The 22,625-nt window shown below is 42.3% G+C and overlaps 1 protein-coding gene across 1 annotated transcript in view; it reads left to right on the top strand.

Annotated features, from left to right (window-relative positions):
* OXSR1 (oxidative stress responsive kinase 1) overlaps positions 1-22,625 on the top strand; it is a 92,644-nt gene that overhangs the window by 25,623 nt on the left and 44,396 nt on the right. Inside the window, exons 3-4 of the mRNA XM_075082251.1 lie at positions 4,448-4,556; positions 15,967-16,108. Of these exons, the coding sequence (XP_074938352.1) occupies positions 4,448-4,556; positions 15,967-16,108 (251 nt within the window). The remainder of the gene's footprint in view (positions 1-4,447; positions 4,557-15,966; positions 16,109-22,625) is intronic.

Consider the following 22,625-nt stretch of genomic DNA (forward strand, 5'->3'; position numbering starts at 1 on the left):
CTAACAGTCATGACTGCCTTCGAATAGGATAGCCAAGTTGATGGCTTTCTGGATTCCGATGAAGTTGCAGGTAGCCACATAAAAGCAGACTGCTGCTGTGTTGTATCTCCTGAGTTCATGTCAATATGTAGGAAGTAAAACTAAATAAAGCAGGATTTTCATCCTTGTATTTGAGAGCACATGTTTTTGAAATGCGCCTCAGAGGCAGGTAAAGAGTAAAAGGTGATGATGTGAACAGAAAATACCAGTAAGAAAGTTCAGCTGGTAGCTTAAACACAGCATTACCTGCTTTGTATCTCTCCTCCTATTAACTCAAACTTCAGTTGTATGTCAGTGGGCAAATAAACCCACTTCCAAAATAGCAAATCTCCAGAAGTATGTCTGACTTACAGGAGACTAATAGCTTTCTTATGATTCTAAATTATCCTTCACAGCAGTTTTATTAGTGTTTCACAAGCCTTGAAATGCTTCTTTTATTGCCCACAGAAGTACTGAAAACATTCATCAGAACTCTTAATGGAAGACATGGAGGCCTTTATAGCTAATCCCAGTCTATTTGCTTTTGGTATTTGACAGTGCAGATATATTAAACATCTAGCCCAGGGTGAGCATGGAACCATCTCCAAACCATTGCCTGTGTCTAGACATGTTTTTATTGGTAATTCATTCTCCATAGCTGAGCAAAAGGCAGTGTAATTTATGGATCCTGAAATTGGGAATTGGTAGTAAGGCTGTGTGACTCATAACTGAAGCCGTCTAGCATGAGGGGTGTTTGTGCGTAAGCACCTGCATAGAAGAGCTGTCTGCCACCCACTGGATCTGCAGATGGTTTGAGGGGTCTGTGTCGAGTGACCCATGACTGTTGGCAAAGTGGGAATAAAGCAACATTCCCAGCTTAAAACTTGTATATAGCAGCCTAAATAAATGCTGATGTTTAGCACTGACATTACAGAGGTGTAGAAATCACTAAGATTTTTATTACAAGTCCTCCAATATAGTTTCAGTGCTACTGAAAGTAAGGGGAGGACAGCTGTAACTCAGTTATTTCTTCTTTGTGTAATTTGGGGTAGCAGTCTTGTTAGGGAGGAGGTAGGGAGAGGAAATTTTTGCCTGCTATGACTTTGTCATGTTTCAAGATCAGCAAACTCTCTGAAAAACTTTGGAAATAGTATTTTTAAACTGCACTTGCAGCAACAGCCCTTCTGTGTGTAGCATTTTATTCCCTCTTGCTCCCTTTTTCTGTAAGTATGCCTAAAGTTGAGCTCACTGGTGATACTTGACTGGGATTCCTGCCTGAACTACAGCTCTTCAGCCCTTGCATTTGTACTGCCATAGCACAGATTGTTGTATGTATGACAGAGTTGGCTTTGTTTCAATTATGCACGGAAGCGTTTTAACCGCAAAGCCCACTGTGATTTGCCATGATCACTTAAAACAACTGTATGCATTGAGCCTCCACGATGTTGGTACCCTCTGAGGGGGAGAAAAGGAATGAAGCTTTGATGTAGCTGGTGTGAGATTAGCCTAGAAAACTATTGAAAATGGGGTGTGGATCTATGGGTGAGGAGGAAAGTCTGCCTGACTAGCTCTTTCTTATTGGTAATAATGTGAAAACACTAGAAATCATGGGCTGTGATGCAATTAATTATTCAGAGCTGTGCTACACTGTGTGAGAAATGGTTTAATCTGCCTGTGTTACATATCCGCTAGCTGACAGAGGTGTTTAATTGCATAGATCAGGTTTGTGATTATTTATTTTCCCTTTTTGTGCACCAAAGCATGTGACAGACTTAAGCTATTTTTTTTTTTTCAAACTGTGCTTTCCAGCCCGGGGAGCAGACTGTGGTAATGAATGAGAGAGGAAGTTCTTGGAAAATAATAAAATAGCAACTAAGCATCATGGAATGCCTGCAAAATGCTGTAGTACAGAGCTGCTCGAATGGCAAAGATCTGATCCAGGTCTAGGCTCTGAAGTAAACTTGGTCCAGACTTTGTCTCACTATCTCCTGAATTCCAGTGGGATACACTAATGTGTATAAAATATGCAATGTTTGTGTATATTCCTTGTATTACTCTCTTGATCTCCCAGGGAGCTGGTTCAAAATATTTTGAGCAGTCTAGCTAAGAAAAGATAAAAAACAGCTCCTCTAGATCATTTCTGAGAATGGTGGATTTGGGGCAGGTCTAGCTGCTGGTGTGATTAACCACTCAGTGTCCTGCTTGCTTCTTCCCATCTGTGTTTCCTCTGGTGCTACTTGTGCATGTGTGGCTTTTTTAACTGTCAGAGAGGGGAGTTAGGCACCTGGATTTGCTTGTGGGTTTAAAAGAACATAAAATCTTTAAAATTAATTTGAAGCTTTAGGATGAATGCTAATCTCAGGCTCAGGAACCAAGATTGTGTCAAGTTTATGGATCTCTTAACTAGGGGCTCAGTCCAGGTGTCTGAGCAAGTCCAAAAGGATCCTAGGGTAAGCAAATGAGTTCAAAACTCAGAACTCATTGAGTTTTGGAAAGGTTATGTGAATCAGGTGTTACACTTCTGTTTACAGACAGCAGCCCAGAGCTTCCCAGCCAGCTGGGTTTTGTGCAAGGACTGTGATGGAAGACTGAAACCAGTCCCTGGGTCTGACCTGTGTTATCCAGGGGCCCAGTTCCCATCCATCCCCTGATAGAAATTTGAAGCAGGGAAGTAAAAAGAACATTTTTATTGCCAGTTTTGTCTGTCGAGGTTTTTTTTTTTTTGCATTGCACAGAAACCTTGCTAGAAGGCATTAGAAAACTCTGAAGGTGCTGATTTATTTCCTTTTTGAAAAATAGCTTGACACAAGTGTTTGCAAGGAAGGGAACTGGAGCTGTCAGAGTAAGCAGAGGATATTGTTTCAGGCTGTATTTATTTTCATGGAGTGGTTTTTAGTCAACGAGCGTGCTACACTGAGATGAATAGCCTACTCCCCACTCTTCAAATATCCCTTCCTGTTTAGAAGGATTCTCCTTTAATCTGCTTATTGAAGTTTCCTGGAAAGTTGGTGCCACTTTTAGGGACGCAGAAAGAGGAACCAGTTGCATTTGATTCCTCAAACGCACCTACTCTCTGAAAAGCATTATTGAAGTGGATAAATCAACGTTAGCACGTGTGTTCGTAGCTGTGGTTGCCAGCTAAACCCTTGCCAAGGGGGAAGCAATGTGCCTTTACGCTATACTTGGTCACAAGTGGAGCTTTGTATGTGAGCAGGAGAAGAACGTGCTGCATCCATGGGGTGTCCTAGACATGGGTGAATCTTTCTCAGAGCTTTCTCTTGTACTTTGGTACCAGGGAGGTCTTTTGCTTAGAGGGAGGAAAGGATGAGGGTGTGAAAGGCTCTTGTTCTCCTCCTTCCCTGTGTGTTTGGGGTTATGGCACTTGTCCGAGTCTGTCATGGGGAGGGGGCTGACAGTGAGCAGTGATTAAACCTTTGAAAAGTAAGTGCCTTCCATGTGTTTGGTGAAGGAATGTCTTAGCTGAGAGCAGAAGTTATCAGGGATGAGTGTCTGGCATGGGTGATGCTGGAGGGTACGACTTGACAGGTTGGGGGGCTTGGTTGAAGGTACCAGCTTGGCTGAAGCACAAAGGCCCAGCTGGGTGTAGCGCAGGGTGCAAGGCTTGGCTTAATGGATGGCTTTTGTCTATGGACAGTCAAGAAACTGCGGCTGTGAGGCTTTCTGTCCAAACTGGTGATCTGTGGTTGCATAATGAAAAATCAGTCAATGCTTCCTGTGGTGGTGTTCCTCCCATAACCTGGAAAACCTCAATCCTTAACCCATAACCAAATCTAATAAGAAGCACGGTCAAAACTCAAAAAAATTAATATCTGAACATATTTCATATTGTACTCCATATGTAGTAGCTAACAACTTTCTAATCTCAAACTGATTTCCTTCTTCTTCCAGTCTGACAAAAGATAGAGTTGTCCTTCGTGCCTTCAACCTGAATGAGCTAAACCATCCACTTTCCTGCTGGGAAGAACCATTAGAAATAAAAGGCCTTTTTTTTCTCCCCAGGCAAATATTTGCCTTTCTCATCCAAGTGATAGTCTTCAACAGATTAAGCATCTCTTGTGTAATGTCTCGCTGAAAGGAGTCATCAGCGTGAGCTTCTTAAGTAACAAACTGGTGTGAATTTTTGGGACCTTTCTGTTGTAGCTGCATGCAGGTGTTTTGGTTGCGACCACTTTGTTGCCCTTGCCAAGGGGTTTTTGGTGAACTCTTCCTTTCTTCTAGACAGACAGGAAGAACCCTAGTATGATGCAGGTTCAGTCTAAAGGGTATTTCTGGATTTTCTATGTTTAGCTTCAAGGTATCCTTTTTCTTTGCACCCTCTTTGAACATTAGGTCTTGAGGAAGATAACTTCTGTGTCCGGGGAGTAATAATCACTGGGTCCAACTGTTAATGCTTTATTTTTCTCTACAGAAAGAAATTCAAGCCATGAGTCAGTGCCATCACCCCAACATTGTTTCTTACTACACATCGTTCGTGGTGAAAGATGAGCTTTGGCTGGTGATGAAGTTACTTAGTGGAGGTGAGTGGTCTGATTTCTTTACCCTAAAAGGCAATGTAAAAAGCTGCCTTCCTGTAATACCATTTCCCTTGTTTACCTCCTAAGCTTCCTACTTGTGAATTAAGACACTTGAAGAACAATATTTAACTTCAACCCATTCAGCTCAGAGATAGCTTCTCATGTTATGTACATCAGTAGTAACACCTAACTCCATGACTGTGCTAGCTTTTTTTTCCCCCTCCTATTTTGTATGTTCGACAGATTTTCATAGAGTTATCTTGTAGGTGTCTGAATGTCTCAATTATTTGAAAGCTGGAGTGTATGACTCAGACATTGACAAGAGAAATTTAAGTGCAGATGTAGTAGTTGAAACCATCCTAACCTTCTAGAAAATAAATCTGTCATCTTAAATGATGGACCTGAAATGGTGCTTCTCAGGTCATGTTAATAAGCGTGTCTTCATCTTGCTCTGTAGGCCTGATAAGCTTTTGAACTGGAGAAGTGTGTAACTACACTGAGCCCAGCCATTTCCACTGGCTTTATCGAGAGAATTGCAACTCCCCTTGCAAGGCTGGTTCCTTGACTTTGTTTTTCACTTGCAGCTTGGAGGCCTCTGTGGTGCCGATGGCTTGTTGGTAACCAGCCATTCTATTGATTTTAACTTACATGTTGGCTGCTCTCGTGAAGAACCTTTAAATGACCTCTGTTTTGGCCAGAGCTACTCCTATAATGTCAGTGTATGGCCTTAAAAAGGGAGGAGAAGATTGTGGGTGCAGCTTGATTTGTACAGTGTCAATCCTCAGAGCCTGGATTACTTTGCCCACTTGTTTGAGTTGACAAAACTGGGAATACTTGGGGCAATTCCAAATTACTGCCTAGTTAACACAGAGCCAGGGAGACTTCCCCTTTCTGGATTTATTCTCTCAGACACTGGAGAAACAGCTTTTTTTTTCCTTTTTTTGAGAGTGTGTGTTTGAAAATGTCTTATCAGTAATGCTTTGTTTGATGTCATAATATTTTCCAGGATCCCTGTTTAAGTTACAGTTGAGACAAGAAATGGAATCAAGTTCTGGATGATAACACCAAGGCCTGTTGCTAAATCTTAGGCCTGTCTTTAAGAAGACTTGATTTTCCTGGCACCCTAGTGAAAAGGAATTGAAAGCTGAAACCCACCCCCCCATCCCCCCGCCCCCTGTTTTCTTGCTTTTAGAAAAAAACTTCTTGGCTTCTCTGTTCTTGGCTTAATACTGAGGACTGTAAAATGCCAGAAGATGATGCGGAAAAATCTGGCTAAACCTGTTGGCTTTTTCCACAAGAGCTCGACAATGACCATAAAACATGTGTCTTTGAAGATTTTTGTTAGGGAATTTTAGTAGTTCTCTTGGGGAGGGTCAAATTTCATGCCAACTTAAGTCTGTCTTAAAGGGTTTTTAATGTCTCGTGTGTCATTAAGCAATACCCTCTCTTCTCTTGGAGGGACACTTAACAGGTCATTAAAGATATGTTGACTGTTTGTGTGTAGAAAAGAATCCCCTGCCAGCTAAGTGAAAGTAGTTTTGCTGTGTGTATAAAAAGTGTATCTATGGGAAGGTTTCCACAACATGAGGAAATGGCGTTTCAGGGGGGTGGGAGAGGCAGCAGCAATGTTCTTGGCCTTTTTCGGGAGAGTACACAACCTCTTTTGAAGAAAATGCACAGCTGCTTTAGCTAGTATTTTCACAGCAGTTTTCTGTCAGAACCAAGTCCAGGTTTAGGCTCATCCTTGAACCGCCAAATGTTGTTTCTGTTTGTCCTCTTTTTTGTGTGTCTTTTGTGTAAAGCTGGGAAAAAATCAGACTCTTTATGGACCATCTTTTCATTATCATGGCACCACAAATGTAAAGATCACACTGGAAAAATTTTTGAAAAATAATCATTGCTTCAGAACCAGCCTCGAGGTGGTGCAAATGATGACCTGCTTGTCATGTAATATTCGCTTTGAATGGGTTCCTACGTTATACAGGCTGAGGATTGACGCTTGTGCAGCTCTGGCACTAAGTGGGGTACTTCCAGTGAAGTAGCGCTATGAAGTCTCACTGCTTCTTACTCTGTTGCATGATTCTGTGATTCTGTATGTTAAAGACTAGGGTCATGCAATAAAAGATGGACCAGTAGTGGTGGAATCCCCCCACCCCCACAACATTTCTGTGAGCTAGTGTTAAATTTTCTCACCCAAAACGAATCATTTGGGGACTGGGGGAATTGCTGAAATAGGCAGAAAGACTTTGAGAATGACCTGTCGCTACTTTTTATGCAGGAGGGTACCTTCAGAGGTATTTTTCAGCTGTTTTCACTTCATACTTTTTTCATACTGTACTTCACAAATCTCATTTTAGATCTCATAGGCAAATTCTACAAGATAGTCTTGAGGATGGGGGAAGAAACTTGTGTACTGGACCTTTCTGACTGAAGAGCTTTTTCATTCACTTTTAATGAGACTATTTCCAGTTGTTTTTAGGCTGAGTGATTTATGTAACAGACAGTTTACAAACTGCTTCTCATTCCTTTCAGCTTACTTCTTATCAGTAATGAAGTGGCTAGTTTTGTGGTCATCTGTCATCCAGTGAGAAAAATAATGATCTGAGTTTCTCAACAGGAAAAACCTTTGAGATGTTTTTATAAACCAGAAAGAAAAAGAACCAACCAACCAAAAAAAACCCAACAAAACAAAAACCAAATACCCAAACAAACCACATTCCACCTAACTGTTCAGGGAGTGTGAACTGAGATTTGTACATCCCAGTAAGCACAGATGAAATCTGTTTTGATGGCCATTCTGTATCTTGATTGTGGCTGTTGTACTTGAGAATTTCTTCTGGGTAAAAGTTCAGAATATTATTGCTTCTCCTCAATCAGTCGCAGTCTCTGCTGGCATGTGTTTTCAGGCTGAAACTAGTTTTAATTTCAGCCTACTTACACTGACCTTATTACTTTGATGAACAGCCTGCTAGACAGACCAGGCTGTAATGCAAGCTTTTTGGTGGTGGTGTTGTAAGTGTGATTTAATTTATTTTCTGGTTGCAGTCATTTTGTTGAGATCTTAACCTAGTCATATACGCAAGTGTTTTAGAAATGTCTCTAAGGGAAAATACTCTAAACCCATGAAGCATTATTGTCTGATAACAGTGCCTTGCTCGTCTGAGCAGACAGCTGGTGCATTCAAAGGTAGCTTAATAGCTTAATCAGGTAGCCAGACAATGCCTGCTGAAACTGAACTATTTGTCCCTGCCTTGCAAGTACTGTGTTGGTGGAAGATGTAATGTACTAGTGAGCTGTTGGGGAGTAACACGTAAAACTGCTAGTCTGCATCAGACCCAAGTCGGACAGGCTGGTTGAAGTTACTGCTGAAAGCAGTTTGAACTGGCAGATTTGACACTGAAGCAGATGTAGAGTGTAGTTGTTGCTGATGGCAGAAGTGGCTGTGATGATATCCAGCTGGTAGTGACGAGAGGTGCTGGTGAGTCCAGTTACTCTGACACCCTCTTTCCGAGCTGGTGATTTGTGCCTGAGTCAGGTTTGCGAACTATTTGCTGTTTCTGTTCCCTTCAGTAGAAATTTCAGACCCTTTCTTCCAATGACGAAACTCTTTTGTAGGGATCGAAGCTCAGCAATGTCAACTTGGCACCCCAGCCTTTTGGTCCAGTTTTACTCCAAAATAAACTCCAATGGCTATTTCTAGACAACTGCTGACCCGTTCTTTGCCTCGCTGGCATTCCCCGGTTGTGAATTTTACTCATGCTTTTCTGAAGCTGTCTGAAGCCCAGTCCTGCTCTCTAACTCCTGTGGCTTTTTAGTAGGAAGAGGAGCAGCTGTCCTTTTGTTCTTGAGCTTTTTCTGACTGTGACCTGTTTGCTCCTCTAGATTCTTGCTGGTTTTAACAAGAGCTCTCATTTCACAGGTGACCCAAGGCCGTGGCTAACTCAACAAAACAGTTGCTTGTATGAAACAGCTGCCTGTGATGGCTTGCTACATCACACAACAATTCTTACTGTCCCAGCCTACAGCAGATGAGACCTCCAAAATATTTTAAACTGTGTAAATCCTTTACATATTGAAACATTTCCAGATGGGGCTCTTGGATCTTCTGCCTTCTTGAAGGCTTTTAATTAAATCTGCTAAGGAGATTACTGATTTGAAATAGTTAAACCTTTTATTTTTCCAACAGTTTTTAAGATTATCTCATCAACCTCTTACTTCAACCTTTGATCTTGATTATCTGATGAAGTGCTTGGCCAGCGGTTCAGCAAGGCAGACCAAAAGGGGAGGTATGGCAAGTCTTAGGTCTCCAGCACGGAGCAGGACATCTCGTTCTACTTTTGCTGTGTTAATCTCTGATCCGGCCGCTCCTAATTCCAGCAGTGAGTTATGATCAAAGCATAAGGCACAGGTTCTTAGAAAGCCTTGTGTTTATGTTGAATTATTTTGTTAGGAGAGAGCGACGCAATTTTAGTCCATCTGGAGGGTTTTAAATTTTATTTGTAGAGACACAATTTTAAACAATTAAGGATGGGATAAGTCTGAGGCAGATGATGATAGGGACTGTACATGATTGCAGAATGTGGAGCTTGTGGGTACATTGCCACTGCGAGCTATAATAAGGAAAGCCTGAGAAAATTTTATCTTCAGATTTTTCTCCTATAAATGCCTCAGTTTCAAAGCAGTCAAAGCAATAGGCTTTTTTGCTCCCTTTGTGTTACCTTGCTTCCTGCCTTAATCTTCTTGTATTTCTCACGCATCCAGGCAAGTGCTCTGGAGGGAAGGAGGCAAGGAGCGAACGTTTCCATAACTCCCTCTGTGCTGGGGTGGTTTAACCAGGGTTAAGAAGAAACTTCAAAACCAAAAACCCCAGCAATCTATTTGGATGTCTTTTCCTTTGTTTTGTATAACTTGTTCCTTCCTTTGCTTCAGTGCTTTTGCTATATCTGTGTTCCTCAGCCCCAGAAGTACTGAATCCAAGCAGCTGTTCCTTCTTTTGCATTTTCTTCCTCCGTTAGTCAGAGGCTGACAAGATGCAGATTTAATTCTTGGCTCTGATGACAGTCAGGCTCACCGAAACCGCTGGCTTCTGCTGAGATGTCTTAAAAGACACGGCAATGAATCCTGCCAGCTCCAGTTCTCAAAGATGCAGCATGCTCAACATCAGTGTCCTTCAGGTTTGGGGCAGATCTTGAGTCTCACAAAACTGTGTAGTGATCCCTAGGACTGTTTTCCAGCCTGTTTTATGCCAGACCTCTAAATGGCAAATCGATGCAGGTAGTGTTACCTGCTTGTTTCTGTTGGAAATTAAGTTGGAGTATTAAATTTTCTTGTTCTACTTGCCAGACAAATTTAGAGGAGGGGTTTTCTTTGCATTTAACTTATCCTGTTTCTTTGTCCAGTTGCTTAGGTTATAGTATAACATGCAAGATGTGGTTCCCACAGCAACTAGCTCTACTGTACATTTTTTTTGCCTCTGGGGACATATAAAATTCCAGCCATAATACTCCTGCATTTATCTGTAATCTTGTTCTAAACAGTCTTTCCTTTCTGCTCAGGTTTTCGTACCCTTCTCTGTTTCATCCCCACGCACTGAAGCATTAAGCAGCATGGGTGACGATTATCGTGTGGACATTTTCTTCCTCTCCTGAGGAGGAACATCAGAAGCAGGCTTTGTAAATGCCGTTACGTGTGCTTGCTGATGTAGGTGAGGTCAAAGAAATGTGCTCTGGAACAGGAAGCCTCGATGTTTGCGGTGGCTTGCTGTTGAAGGCGAATCAGTGGAACAGTTAGGACTTCTTGCCCTGAGGGTGCGATTACACAAAACTTTTCTCCAGCAGCAAAGCTGGTTTAAGAAGTTCCTGGCTGCTCCGTTTCCACCCTACCTGGAAAACCAGATTACCAGTTACTGCAGTGATCTCATTTATAGTATGGCTTTGTACGCAGACGCATTGGCACAACGGGGAGGTGGTGAATCATGGAATTCTTTTATCTCATTTTGCTGCTGGAGAAAACACTGGAGTAGCACAAAGTATAGGGTGTTGAAGGAGACAGTTTTACTGGGTACGTGTGTGGGGTGCAAGACAAGACTGCATTTACTCGGTTTCAAGACAGTCCATTGCAAACGATCTGCTTGATGTCAATATACAAAAACTGAATATCCCTCTGTTACAAATTCAGGGTATTGGTCTGCTCATGGGTTTCTTGTGTCTTCACTGCTCAGATACTGCTGTCGTGGGTGGACATCAACTGCTTGCTTCTGGAAAGTTGGAACTGGCTTTTGTGGGCTGAGTCAGGCCTAATCACATATGCTCTAGCCATGACAAAATGGGAAAGGTGAACTGTGGGACTTCCTGCTCTTCCCTCCTGGGGGGCAGTGGAGTTCTGTTTGTGCAGCGGACAGATGTTAGTCTGCTGCAGAACCGGTGTGAGCGATACGGACTCCAGAAACAGCTGCTCACTGCCTGTTTGTCTTTGACCTGCAATAGTTACAGGTTGGGTTTTATCAGGTGAGGGTAAGCCTGTGTACAGCCAGTTCCCGGTGGCTTCTGCCGTCAATAGGAGCTATTGCATTAGCAGCTTTTAGAGCAGACTAGAAAGCGTGTGAGGTTGAGCAGAAAACCACTTAACTTTCAATTGCTGTACAATTTGCACAAAGAGGTTGTGCTTGACTGTGTAGACATAATACGGTTTGTGATTGGCGCCAGAATATACTGAGACACTTTTAATTAACGATGAATGATAAAGCATTTAACATTATTTATCAGATTGCACAATATCTTGTAGGCTTCCCGTTGGTGTGCTGCTCAGTGTATATTTGATGCGCAGGAATTTGTTTATAACTGCATTTTTTCCACATCAGTCTCTGGATGTCCTCTCCTTTGTCTTCTGTTGGGCTTTGGGATCAGTTGCTCATCACCAGACTTCTTTAAACATCCTTATTAACGACGGCATTATTTATATTTACATTTAGGCTCTAGTTCTGGCTCTTCCCTCTGTCTTGTTTTGTCTTTTCCTGATATGCTTCCCCTTCTGGGCTTGGAAGAGCTTCCCAGTGAGCCTCAGCCAAGCTTAATTTCCTTCTCACTTAAGCCTGACCCTCCTGTTCTGTCAATCTGTAACTTCTACTCATGCATTTCTAATAAGAAAAATCAGGAGGGAACTGTCATAATCATAGTGCCACATATAATATGCACCTGAGTATTTCACAGCATTATCTGAAACAGAAGCTGTATTCTAGAGAGGAGTCAAAGATTTCTCAAAAAACCCCATCATAGTAGACTTTTTTTTCCTTGAAAATATTGTAACTGTTCTCTGATACCAAGTGGGTGCCTTATTTCCAACGTGAATTTTATCTTCTAGCCATTAGATTATGGGAGACGTTTGTCTTGCAAATTTTTCAATCTCTTTGTGTACGTAGAGCACAAATCTACACTGAAACTACATTTAAGCCGAGATCCAGCTTTGGATGTACTCTGAACTTCCCCAGTTACTCTTAAACTAATCTGGAAGCTGACTCAGAAACCGTTGGTATCAGGAATCATGCTGGTGTTTTGAAACAGGATGATGGGTTCGTAAAGCACATGCCCTTTTGTAGATCGGATCTTGGTTCCGGTTCAGCTGAATTAGCTTCCAGTTAATTTCTAGCAGTTATCATCATGCGGGATCAGGAACGGGCTGCTTTGTGCCTAACGGTCATTTTTCCCCTTAGCCTATGGAGGAGGCTCTGACCTACTAATCTGTTGTTCAAACGGAGTTGGTGTAAGAAAACTTGCCTACGTCCGAAGGCAGTGGAGGTCTTACCCTAGTATGTGTCGCATGCTTAACTGAGGTCCTTGGGAACAGCTGCATTTCAGCATCAGCCTGATAAATTCAATGCAGTATCTACCTCCGAGCAGAAAGTGTTTCCTTCAGTAATGAAATTCCTGTGACTTTGGCTTTCAAAGTAGGTTTGTGCTTAGCTATGGGTTTCTTTTTGGGGATCTGGGTGTTTCTCCATGTCAGGCTTCCTTAGCCAGAATGCCAGAAGATTTTGAACATGGCACGAAGCAGTGTGTGGAAATGCAACTTGGCTTCATCCTTCATATCCTGTGGTGCTGGGCTTTATGAAGTTGCAATTGAGTCAGGAGTCAAATGCCTCCCAAATTTACTGATCCATGAGGTGGAAAAATCGCAACTTTATTGTGTTGTGGTGCCAGTAGCAAAACTTTTTTCTCTGCTCAAAGAAAGTGGGGATGATCCAAGTAATAATTTCTTCAACAGGAGGGTGGCTCTTGGGTTGTTTTTCTGCTGTTTCCCAAACTAAGCATTTTGCTGATAGCCTTTTTGCTGTTCTCCTTTCTGTAGAATGGCAAATTCCTCCACTTCTTTGAACATCTGAAAGTGGTTTTTAAAAAGTGGCAGGCTGGACTGGGAGCAGATATAGTATGGGTGTGAATCAGCCCTTTCACAATGAAGGCTGGCTCTGTGCGTGTCCTCTTGTCTGTCTAACTCCCACCCCCTTTTCTGGGTTAAACACAACCTCTAACTTGGCTAAATACAGGATTTTTGACCGAATGAATTTGAGCACCATATGATCTGCCTCCTCATGTTCCCTGAGCCCTTTGCAGGAGAGGCGAAATGTTTTTGAACAAAGTCTGCTAACAGGCTTGTGGGTGGAAAGAGGACAAAACGAGTACGTGAAGAACCACATATTTTCACTGGACTTCTAAAACAAGTGACAGCTTGTTCTCCAGATAAAGGCACATTTGAGAGGAAAGACCTGAACAGTGAAAGTGGAGGGTTATTTTGGTGGGTCTTTTCTTAGGTGTCACAAAAATTCTTGTCCAAAATAAGAAGCATCGAGGCTTGTAAGCACATACTTTTAAAATATGAATACGTGAGTGGCCAAATCCCAGGTGAGTCCTCATGACATGCAACAGAGGATCCTTAGGCACTAGAACCAGAAGGTGAGATTTCAGTGAAGGGGAGTATAGTCTCTTACATCTAGGGTTTTACAATTTCCTTTGGTAGAGATAGTCTTGCTCCCATGCAGGAAGTCCGACATATGTCAAAACAACCCGAGTTACGGCTGGGCGAAACCTTTGGCCAACTAGTTAAGACCCATTGTCAAAACTCACTGAAGATGAGTGTTTCCATGCTTGGATATGTAGAAGAAGGCTGAACACTGCTAAGAGCATTCGTGCATAAAATGTTGGGGGGATGTTATGCAACTTCATTTCTAGACTTTTTCATTTTCCTTATTTTTCTTCTATTTTGTTAGTGTCTGCTGTGTTAAGATTGTATCTTCTGCAAATACCTTGAACCAAGCAAAGGTTTTCTGGGAAGAGGAAGCTGGAGGTGCTGTTCAGGGCAGCCAGGGAGCTGGTCCAATTGCTTGCTGCTGACAAAAGGGGTTTCCTCCCCCATTCACAAATGTGTTCTCTCTCCTTCAGAGAGGCTGTGGAGTCTCCATCCGTGGAGATACTCAAAAGCCATCTGGACATGGCCCTGGGCAGCCAGCTCTAGGGGGCCCAACTTGAGCAGCAGGCTGGGGTGGACAAGATGACCTCCAGAGGTCCCTTCCAACCTCAACTACTCTGTGATTCCATGTTTCTTTCCTTCCTTTTCTTCTTCATTGGCTCTGAAACTCATCTGTTTAGAGGTTATGCTCACTACCAACCAAACATAGCTTCCCCCCATTTATTTTTCTTGGTGGGTTTAGGGGTTGGCTTGGTGTACACCGTGTGCACCGACGCTGGTGGGCTGGAGAAAATGGAAAGTGTGTGGCTGGGCAGAGTGAGGAGTAATGACTCTCCTGACTGCAGCAAGCTGTTAGATGAGCTCAGCGCATGCCGTTTCCCACAAACTAAGGGACACCACACACCCATGTAGTTGTTTTGTGTGCAGTTTGAATTGTGCAAAACAAGCCTTTCCATGTGGTGTTCAGATTCGTACCTTGCAGCCTGTTTGCTTTCATGTGAGAATCCAGAAGTAAAATACTTTGCCAAGCGACAACCTATCTGTGTGATTGTTTTGGCCAAGGAATTCAAATAGGGTAGTTAATAAAATAAATTGTAAAGAGGGAGAAGTTTTTGTCAACCTGAACTTTAAGGATGAAAAGAAAACCCAAAAACCTCCATTGTATTTTTCTGCTTACTTCAAGAATTTACAAGGTGGAACTTGTAACTTCCTCATTGACCAAATAAACGAGAGTAAGTTTCTCAGCTTTTAGCATTCTTCAGATACAAAAATGTTTTGATTCTCGTATGGTGTTTTTTTGGTTGCAAGTTAGGAAGAATGAACTTCCAGCTTTCCTAAACTAGTGAGTTAGTACTGAAATGTTCTTTCCCTGTAAGCTTAGTGTTCAGAGACAAACAAGGCAGGAATTTGTGCTTTGCAGTCGTGCCTGCTTTTCTCACTCTTTAAGAACTTCCCAGTACTGCTGGCATTACTTTGTGTCCATAGCTGTAAAAATCCTACTAGCTGACAATCCAGTCATTAAGCCATAGATACGCAAGTTTGAAGGGGCTAAATAACACAGGCCTGGAAAACAGTCTTGCACATCCCATACTGGAGCAATAAAAATATAGTTGAGAAGACTGTCTTCAGTCCAGATGCAAATACAAAGAATACAGTACCCAATATATCATGAAAACAAGACCTTGCACAAGAGGCGTGTTACTAGTCACTGATTCCATTTATTCCTGGGCGCAATTCAAAGAGGTGGTTTGCTCTATAAAGCGTGGTTTGTCATGCAAGATGATGTAATTCACACCATGGTTGGGAGAGAGACTAAGTGTGATGTTTCTAGGGAAGGACCGGAGCTATTCCAGTTTTGCGCGCAGTGGAGAAGTGACTTATTGTCAGAACTCAGCCTTATTTGTTCTCTATTTAATGATTTCCGCTCTTTTTCTTTTAGCATGGTGTCATCCCTTAATGTATTAGATTTTTCTTGCTATTCTTCTGCATCAAGTTTGTAAGAGCTGAAAAAGAAAGCCTAATTTTATCAAGCTTGTTGCCTTCAGCTTATGAGTCCTGGCAGTCCCCTGCTTTTTCCATTTCCCCTTCCAGTACTCAGTACTAAAACAGCTGTAGTGTTGGTATCTACTTAAAATCCTTCCAAGAGTCCTGTGTATGTACACTTTACATTTTGGCCTGTTCAAATAACTTCTCAGTTACTTGTGATCACAGGGCTTTTACAGCCCACTTTAAGGATCTGCACCTCTGGAAGGCGCCCGCATGCGAGGCGTGCAGCACTGCCTCTGCTTTCCTGCAGCAAAGGCTTCAGCTACTGACTCTGATCCTGACCGTCATTGCTTCCCCTCCCAATAAATTCCTTGGACTTGTGTATTAAGTGATTATAAAATACACTTAGCTGTGAATCGATTCTTCTAGTTTAATGTATTTAACTCTTTTTTTCCCCCCTCCCTTCTAGGCTCTGTTTTGGATATTATAAAGCACATCGTGGCTAAAGGAGAACACAAGACTGGTGTCCTGGATGAAGCCTGTATAGCCACGATCCTTAAGGAGGTGCTGGAGGGGTTGGACTACTTGCATAAAAATGGACAAATCCACAGGTATTTTTCATTTTTCTCATCTTTGTCCTAAAACATGTGTCACTGAAACAGAGCAGCTGAGCACATGCAGTTTCATCCTACAACCAGCTGTGAGGGCTTGGAAAGAGGAAAATAAAGTGGGAGCTTCATCAAAACTCAGAATTCAAATGCCTATATAGTAGCTGCTGCTTTAGGAAATGTTATGACTAGGCCAAGTTTGGGTAAACTTTGGGACATCAAAAGCTCTGATATGGAGAACCTCTTTCCAAATGCCCACATCCAGCTGCAAAGGGTGGTTGTTGGAGATGGAAAACTTCAGCTGGTTTTGTTTCTTGCGGAGCTACAAACTACCAAAAGCACTGCATAAGAAGTGTTGAGCAATTTAATAAGGAGCCCTTTAAGTCCTGTTCCTAATTTATTTTTTATTTTTTTAAGGCTAGCTGCAATATCAACATAATGAAACTTGAATTTGGGCAATTTAATGAAAAAAAAAGTTGGAAAGAAAATTAGTTGAAAAACAACTTCTGTAGGCAAACCCCCATTAGCTAATGGCCTGTGATGTGATGGATCACTGAAATGTGTGGGTTTCTGTGCTGCTGTGTCATTTGGGAGGTATTTTTAAATCATGTTTTCCTCTCCCTTGGAGTCAAGGTGTGGTGTAGCTCAGGAAGAGAGGATACTAAGTCAGTGTGTTCTGCCGTTAAAAAGAATGAGATTTGCAATCCTAAGTATGTGCTGAAAATAGAATATACTGCTTGCGGGTTATATACATCATCCCAGCCACAGGCTGCTGCTGGGAACAACGGCCTCTTCTTTCCTGGGAATTTTGTGAGCTTGGCTGTCTCCTGGTACAATGCCATTATAAGCATTGCTGTTGCTGTGCTGGAATAAGTTTCTGTCCTCTTATGATAGCTGCATAAGAAGAGGTAACCCTTTTTGCCTAAAAGTTATTTTAATTAGAAAATCCAAGAGGTATTTACTTCATATTTTTGGTCAAACTGGCTGGCTTTTGTAGGTTGTTCTGGTTTAAAAAGAAAGAATTGGTTGGAAACAATTCTGGAGGAATTCTTTTCCCTGAAAAAAGTCTCAAATTTTGGTTTCCAGTCTCTCTTAAAATTCTGATTTAACAAGAATATCTTCTTGAAGACAGTTTTGATTTCACAGCTGGTTGCTTAACTTCTTATTTTAGAGGTAAGACTTCAGGAACCTCTGGGAAATTAGAGTAACAGACCAACTTACTGAGTACATGGTAATTTTTCACCCTTGCCATAAGTAATTTAAAAAAACATGCTTGCAGTTGATTTGTGTGACTCCTTTAGTTCATCTTCTGGTCTAATGAAATTTAAATACATATGTTAAAGCAGCAGTAATCTGTTAAATTTCAGTTTTTCTGAAGGTGTCACAGTGATTTCTGTATTGAAAGAGAGGCAGTTCTCTCCATTTGACTTCCTCTAGTGAAGCAGCAAAACTAGTAATTGTGGTAACGGTTATAGGGGATATATTAATATGTGTTGGGTTTTTTTACTGCACTCAGCAAAAATATGATGTTCACAGAAAGTTCAAACTGGTCTGAAGAAAATGTGATTCATACTGAATCATCCGGAAGCAAACCTGCTGCAACCATTCTCATCCTGCTTGTCTGAAGCATTTTGCCCTTATTTAGGGGACTTCAGCAGAGAAATCAAAGCTGTGTCATCGCTGCAGCTTAAGGTTGTGGTTGTGCATCAGCTACTTTGCATGTGTTGCATCCCTTTAATTTGGGGCTGCTTCGACAGTTGTGTAATGTTTGATCAGAAAAGAGCGTTTGGAATTACCTCATTGTGTTGGGGCACAGCGGTCTGGGAAATTTGGAGAAGTGGTAGTGGTCACAATACAGAAGGAAAGTTGTGTAGTTTCCTACCTGTGATGCAAAGGATGCGTTTTTAACTGTTGGCAGAGAGCAAGCTTACACGTCTTTCAGGAATGAAGCATGTTTCCTTAATGGAATTAATCGTCCTGTCTTGTATGTTATCCAGATGTGTGCGTACACTGAGAAAAACACAGCTTAAAGTTGTAGTGCAGATGGGACCTTTCCTCATACATAGCAGTATCTGTGTGGTTTTCCCATTTTGCTTAACTCTAGGGGTCATAATACTGGTCATGCCTGATGGGGAAGGCAGGTGGAAATCTTGCAGTCATGCCAGAGATGCTCTGGGAGGAAGTGTTTAAAATAACTAAACTTTGGTCCCCTGGGTCAGCTCAAAGTATCTGGCTCTAAAGGAAGCAGTGTCAGGTGATGGCTGAATTGCTGAATATAGTGTCTGCAGTGTGGGGCAGCTGTGGTTGGGGTGAACTTCAGGCCAAAACAAGGTCAGCTGGGAAGGGTCAGAATTGAAGAGCTTTGGTTAGACCTGGAATGACCAACCCAAAGCTAGTGGCCATCCAGCAGAGCAAAGCGCTCAGCTTGGCTACACTAAAATATCCCAACCCCATTTATATTACACCTAGGAGAAAATGACTTGATAAAGTTAGAGGCACGGTATAGGTGAAATAAGTCTGTCTAGCACATCTGAAGTCCGACAGGCTCGTGGCAAAGCTGGAAGGATGAATATCTGGACCCAAATGTATTTGTGTGGGCGCTGTTGACCTGACGTGGGGACGGCTTAGTACTGCTGTAAATCAGTGAGACCAGAGAATATATGTCTGACAGTGGAGTTGCTCAATACTTTAAAATTATGCATAATCTTAAATGGGTAAATTAAGTTAACACATGGAAGACTGGCTTAATGAAATTCTGCTGCAGCTGAATCTCACTCTGCATAAGGCTGCCTTGAACTTAATGCCACTTCTAATTAAGGCTTGGGGAGCTGGCTTTGCGTGGAAGTGTAAATCCCTGCTTTGGACAGGAGAGTAGCTTGACAGTATTCTCTAGAGGAGATTAGACAGCCAAATACCTAGTGAAGGCTTAAATTATAATATTTTTTTTGTTTACTTTCCTGATTAACAGCCAGAGTGAGGCTGAGACTTGAATAGATGCCATTGTTCAGCAACAAATGCTTAAGTCTCCCACATTGTCCGCAGTGATATTTTTTTGCTTTCGCCTTGCAAGGGCTGTTGGGAACAGTGTCTGAGGCCTCACAGAAAAGACAAAGGAGAAGGCAGAATCAGTTTTACTTTCATGAAACACTCTATACTGAGGTAACGGTTACAAATGACCCCTGCCTTCCTCCAAAATCACTGCTGCCTTCAGTATCTCGGAGCTGGCAGTTCTCTGCCTTGGTTGCCATGTGCCTGTCCCTGCCTGTCTCCCCCGTGCCAGCTGCTGCCGTCCCCGTTGCGGTTTGCTGTGTAGCATGGTGATCCCAACGGCAGGTTGAAATCCTAGTGATCGGCTCACGTTAAGCGAGTTGACTCTCTGGGCACCAGCCAGTGTGCTGAGGACAGGGCCAGGCTCAGAAACCTTCGGATTAAGCTGTCCTGCAGGAATCTGCTCGGAGACATTTTTTTATGGAAGTCAAGCAAGACCGACGTGCAGTGAGGGGTCACTCCCAGGCTAATCTTGTCCGGGTGACACACAGGGTATGTTGCACCTCTTCCCTGTTTGGACTCTGATTCCTCTGTGTCTTTGGGGATTAGCAGGAGTTTGATGAGTGACTTGGAAATAAAACCTCCTGGGTTGCTTTTGCGTTAGTTTTATTGCTTAAAGGGACTTGTTGGAGGGAAGTTCAAGGCTTTTTTAGGTGGGGGTCTTCATGGCAGTCTGACAAATGAATGGTGCTGATTAACTGTTACAAGGTGTCTCTGTCTTTCTCCCTATTTTTATCTCTGGGCTTATCTTCTGTTCGTGATTAGGTGTTGTGTAACTGAATATTTCAGTTAGTCCAGAGGAAATACTCTGCTCAAATATAATCAGATTCTCCTATTGCAGCATAATAAATGTGATACTCGCATGCTTTTTTTTTGTAAAGACAAAAAAGCTTAGGAAGTGGTTTAGGGTTGCATGCACTTAAAATATTGGCATGGCAGTGATCCAGCTATTAATTTGTTTGCTGCTCTACTTCTTAGGGGGTGAGAGAGGTACAACAGCACATTTGATATGCTGAGTTAGATCAGCCTGTGCCCCCATACAGAATGTTTGGGGTTTTTTTTGGTGTCTTCTAAAAATCAGTTTTCTGAGTGTTGGGCAGCAGGGTGCTGTGGCAGCTCTTTGACTATTCATTTGAAGAGACCCTGGAAACACTACTCTTGCTCTGTTTTTATGCCAAATATATTACCTTATTTTTCTGGACCTTAGGATGGTTTTGACATGGGATCAAAGTTTGTCTGCCTCTTCTACCTATGTTACAAGAAAATATTTTCTGAAAAAAGGATGTCTGTCTGCCAGCGCATACACATCACCAACACCTGGGCGGGTTTGCAGGAGCTCTCCTCCAGTAGCGAGTTTAGGATTTAAGATGAAGGAGCTGATAGATATATTTTGGCAGAACTTGGCTGTCCTGCAGGATTCAAGCTTAATTTTCATGTAGCTGATTAATGCATTGATAGCCCTGCTGGCAGGTATTGTGGTTAAACTGGATTCCAGTATGCCACTGATGATTTTGACAACTGAAATACTGTACTTTTTTGTTTCTGTAGCGATACTGTAAGAGAACTTCACAGCCCTCCTCTCCATAGTGCTGTAATCTTGGTTTTGGGGGTGTGTTTTGGAACTGAAGTTGGTTGGGGAGGATGGAAGGATGGGTAATGGGATGTGGAGCCTTTCACATTTAATTGCCAGTTTCATTTTAAGTCAGGACACTAGTAATTTGAAAGCTAGCTATTGCTGGACTGTGGGAAGTAGAATTTTATATTCAGAGAAGTGTACTTTGGTTTTTCCTCCCTTATAGTATGTGATGGGCAGAAGTAACATTTATAGGCAGTTGTTAATATAAACTTTAAAGCTTTAATTTGTAAGCAGCTCAGTAGCCAGAATAATAGAAATTTTACTCTTGGGTGTCTCAGTGGGAAGGAAGAAAAGATGCTGCTCTAGATTGTACTGGGCGATTGATTCCTGCAAATAAACACCTTGCTCTGCAGTGTCAAGGGCACCAGGAGCACTGAATCTCGGCTCTGGGTGCACAGCAGTGAGATGGGGCATACTGTGGTGGTTTGGCCAACCAGCATGTTCTCCTGATGGCTGTTTCTTCCACTGCATCATCCAGAAATTCATTGTTTAAAAAAAAAAGTTTCTCTGTGGTTGCAGAGAGAAAATATGAACCAGATGTAAATGCCAAATCTGCAGACAGCCAGAAACAACAGCTCCTGCAGAGACAGTTTTCCTCGAAGTGGATAAAGACACCCTCTTCTCTGAAGCCTAAAAACCTGGCAATTAAAACTGATGGTCAATTGTAGGAGTGTTGGGGGAGCTCTGCAGTGGCTCCAGGCCCCCCAGCCCTTGGGCTCTGTGTGTTATGAGGGTCCTTGTAGCAGCTTGCAGGGAGATGCCTGAAGCCAAGCGCCTGCTGTTAGGTTCAGGTGCCTGTCCCCACGTCAGTCTCCTCGGACCCAGGTGCTGCCTCTGGACTTTGTCACTGGGTGTCCTGCAGTTACTCGAAGTAATTTCTATTTAGTCCAAGGGAAAAACAACTTTTTGGTACAATACTATGCACCGCATTAAAAGGGAGGTGAGTTTTTAGGTGTTTCTGCCCTGCTTTGTTACATGGAGATGAGAAGCAGGAAAAATACCATGAAGAACAGGAGACAGAGGTCGGGGTGAGCTCTGGAAGGCTCAACAGCTATGACAGGTTTTGGTCAGCGATCTGTGACTGAGTTGCATGCTCAGCTAATTCGGTTTCTAGCAATTCCCAAGTTGTCAGGAGTATTTGGGTTTGACGTGTTTCTAGAGGGAATAATCTTCATTCACTGTCTGCAGCATTAACTATATCAGTTGAAAACGTAGCAAACTCTCTTAGCTTCTGACTTCTGAGAAACCAAGTGCTGTTCACACAGAAGTACAACCACTCTGTTCATGACATCCTTCTCACATCACTGCTTTTATCTGATGTAGATTACTGGGACTGGATCGCCCAGTATAGGCTCTTGCAGCATCTCTCCAGCAACAGAGTAATCGTTTAAATCACTGGTGTTCATCCTGTTCATCCTTTCTACTGTGACGCATAAAGTGAATAACCCACTTCAAAAAGATAGCTTTGAATATTGTCCCCTGTTGGAATGCAGCAGATTTTCTGGCCTTTATAGATCCTAAAAGCTGTGTATGTGGAGATGCCTTAAGCATTTATTCAGACCACTGCAGTCTCTTCATTCATGTCTTATGCTAAAGCATGAGAAAAAGGTCACTTGCTAAATTTGTTTGGTAAGATACTAAGCACACTTGAAAATTGTGAGGCTGCATCAGAAATTATTTTTGCATGTTTAATAAATCAAACTGTATCCTGTCTTGCAGAGTTCTTGTAAAATTCTAACATTAAAAAGTAGAGCTTAGTACTTTGAAAAACAAAAGGAAGACAAAACCCCCACACATTTAGGACAACAAATAGGGAACTGCCATAGAGAAATCTGT

The sequence above is a fragment of the Phalacrocorax aristotelis genome, chromosome 2 (assembly GCF_949628215.1).
Source record: "Phalacrocorax aristotelis chromosome 2, bGulAri2.1, whole genome shotgun sequence".
In the NCBI taxonomy this organism is placed as follows: Eukaryota; Metazoa; Chordata; class Aves; order Suliformes; family Phalacrocoracidae; genus Phalacrocorax; species Phalacrocorax aristotelis.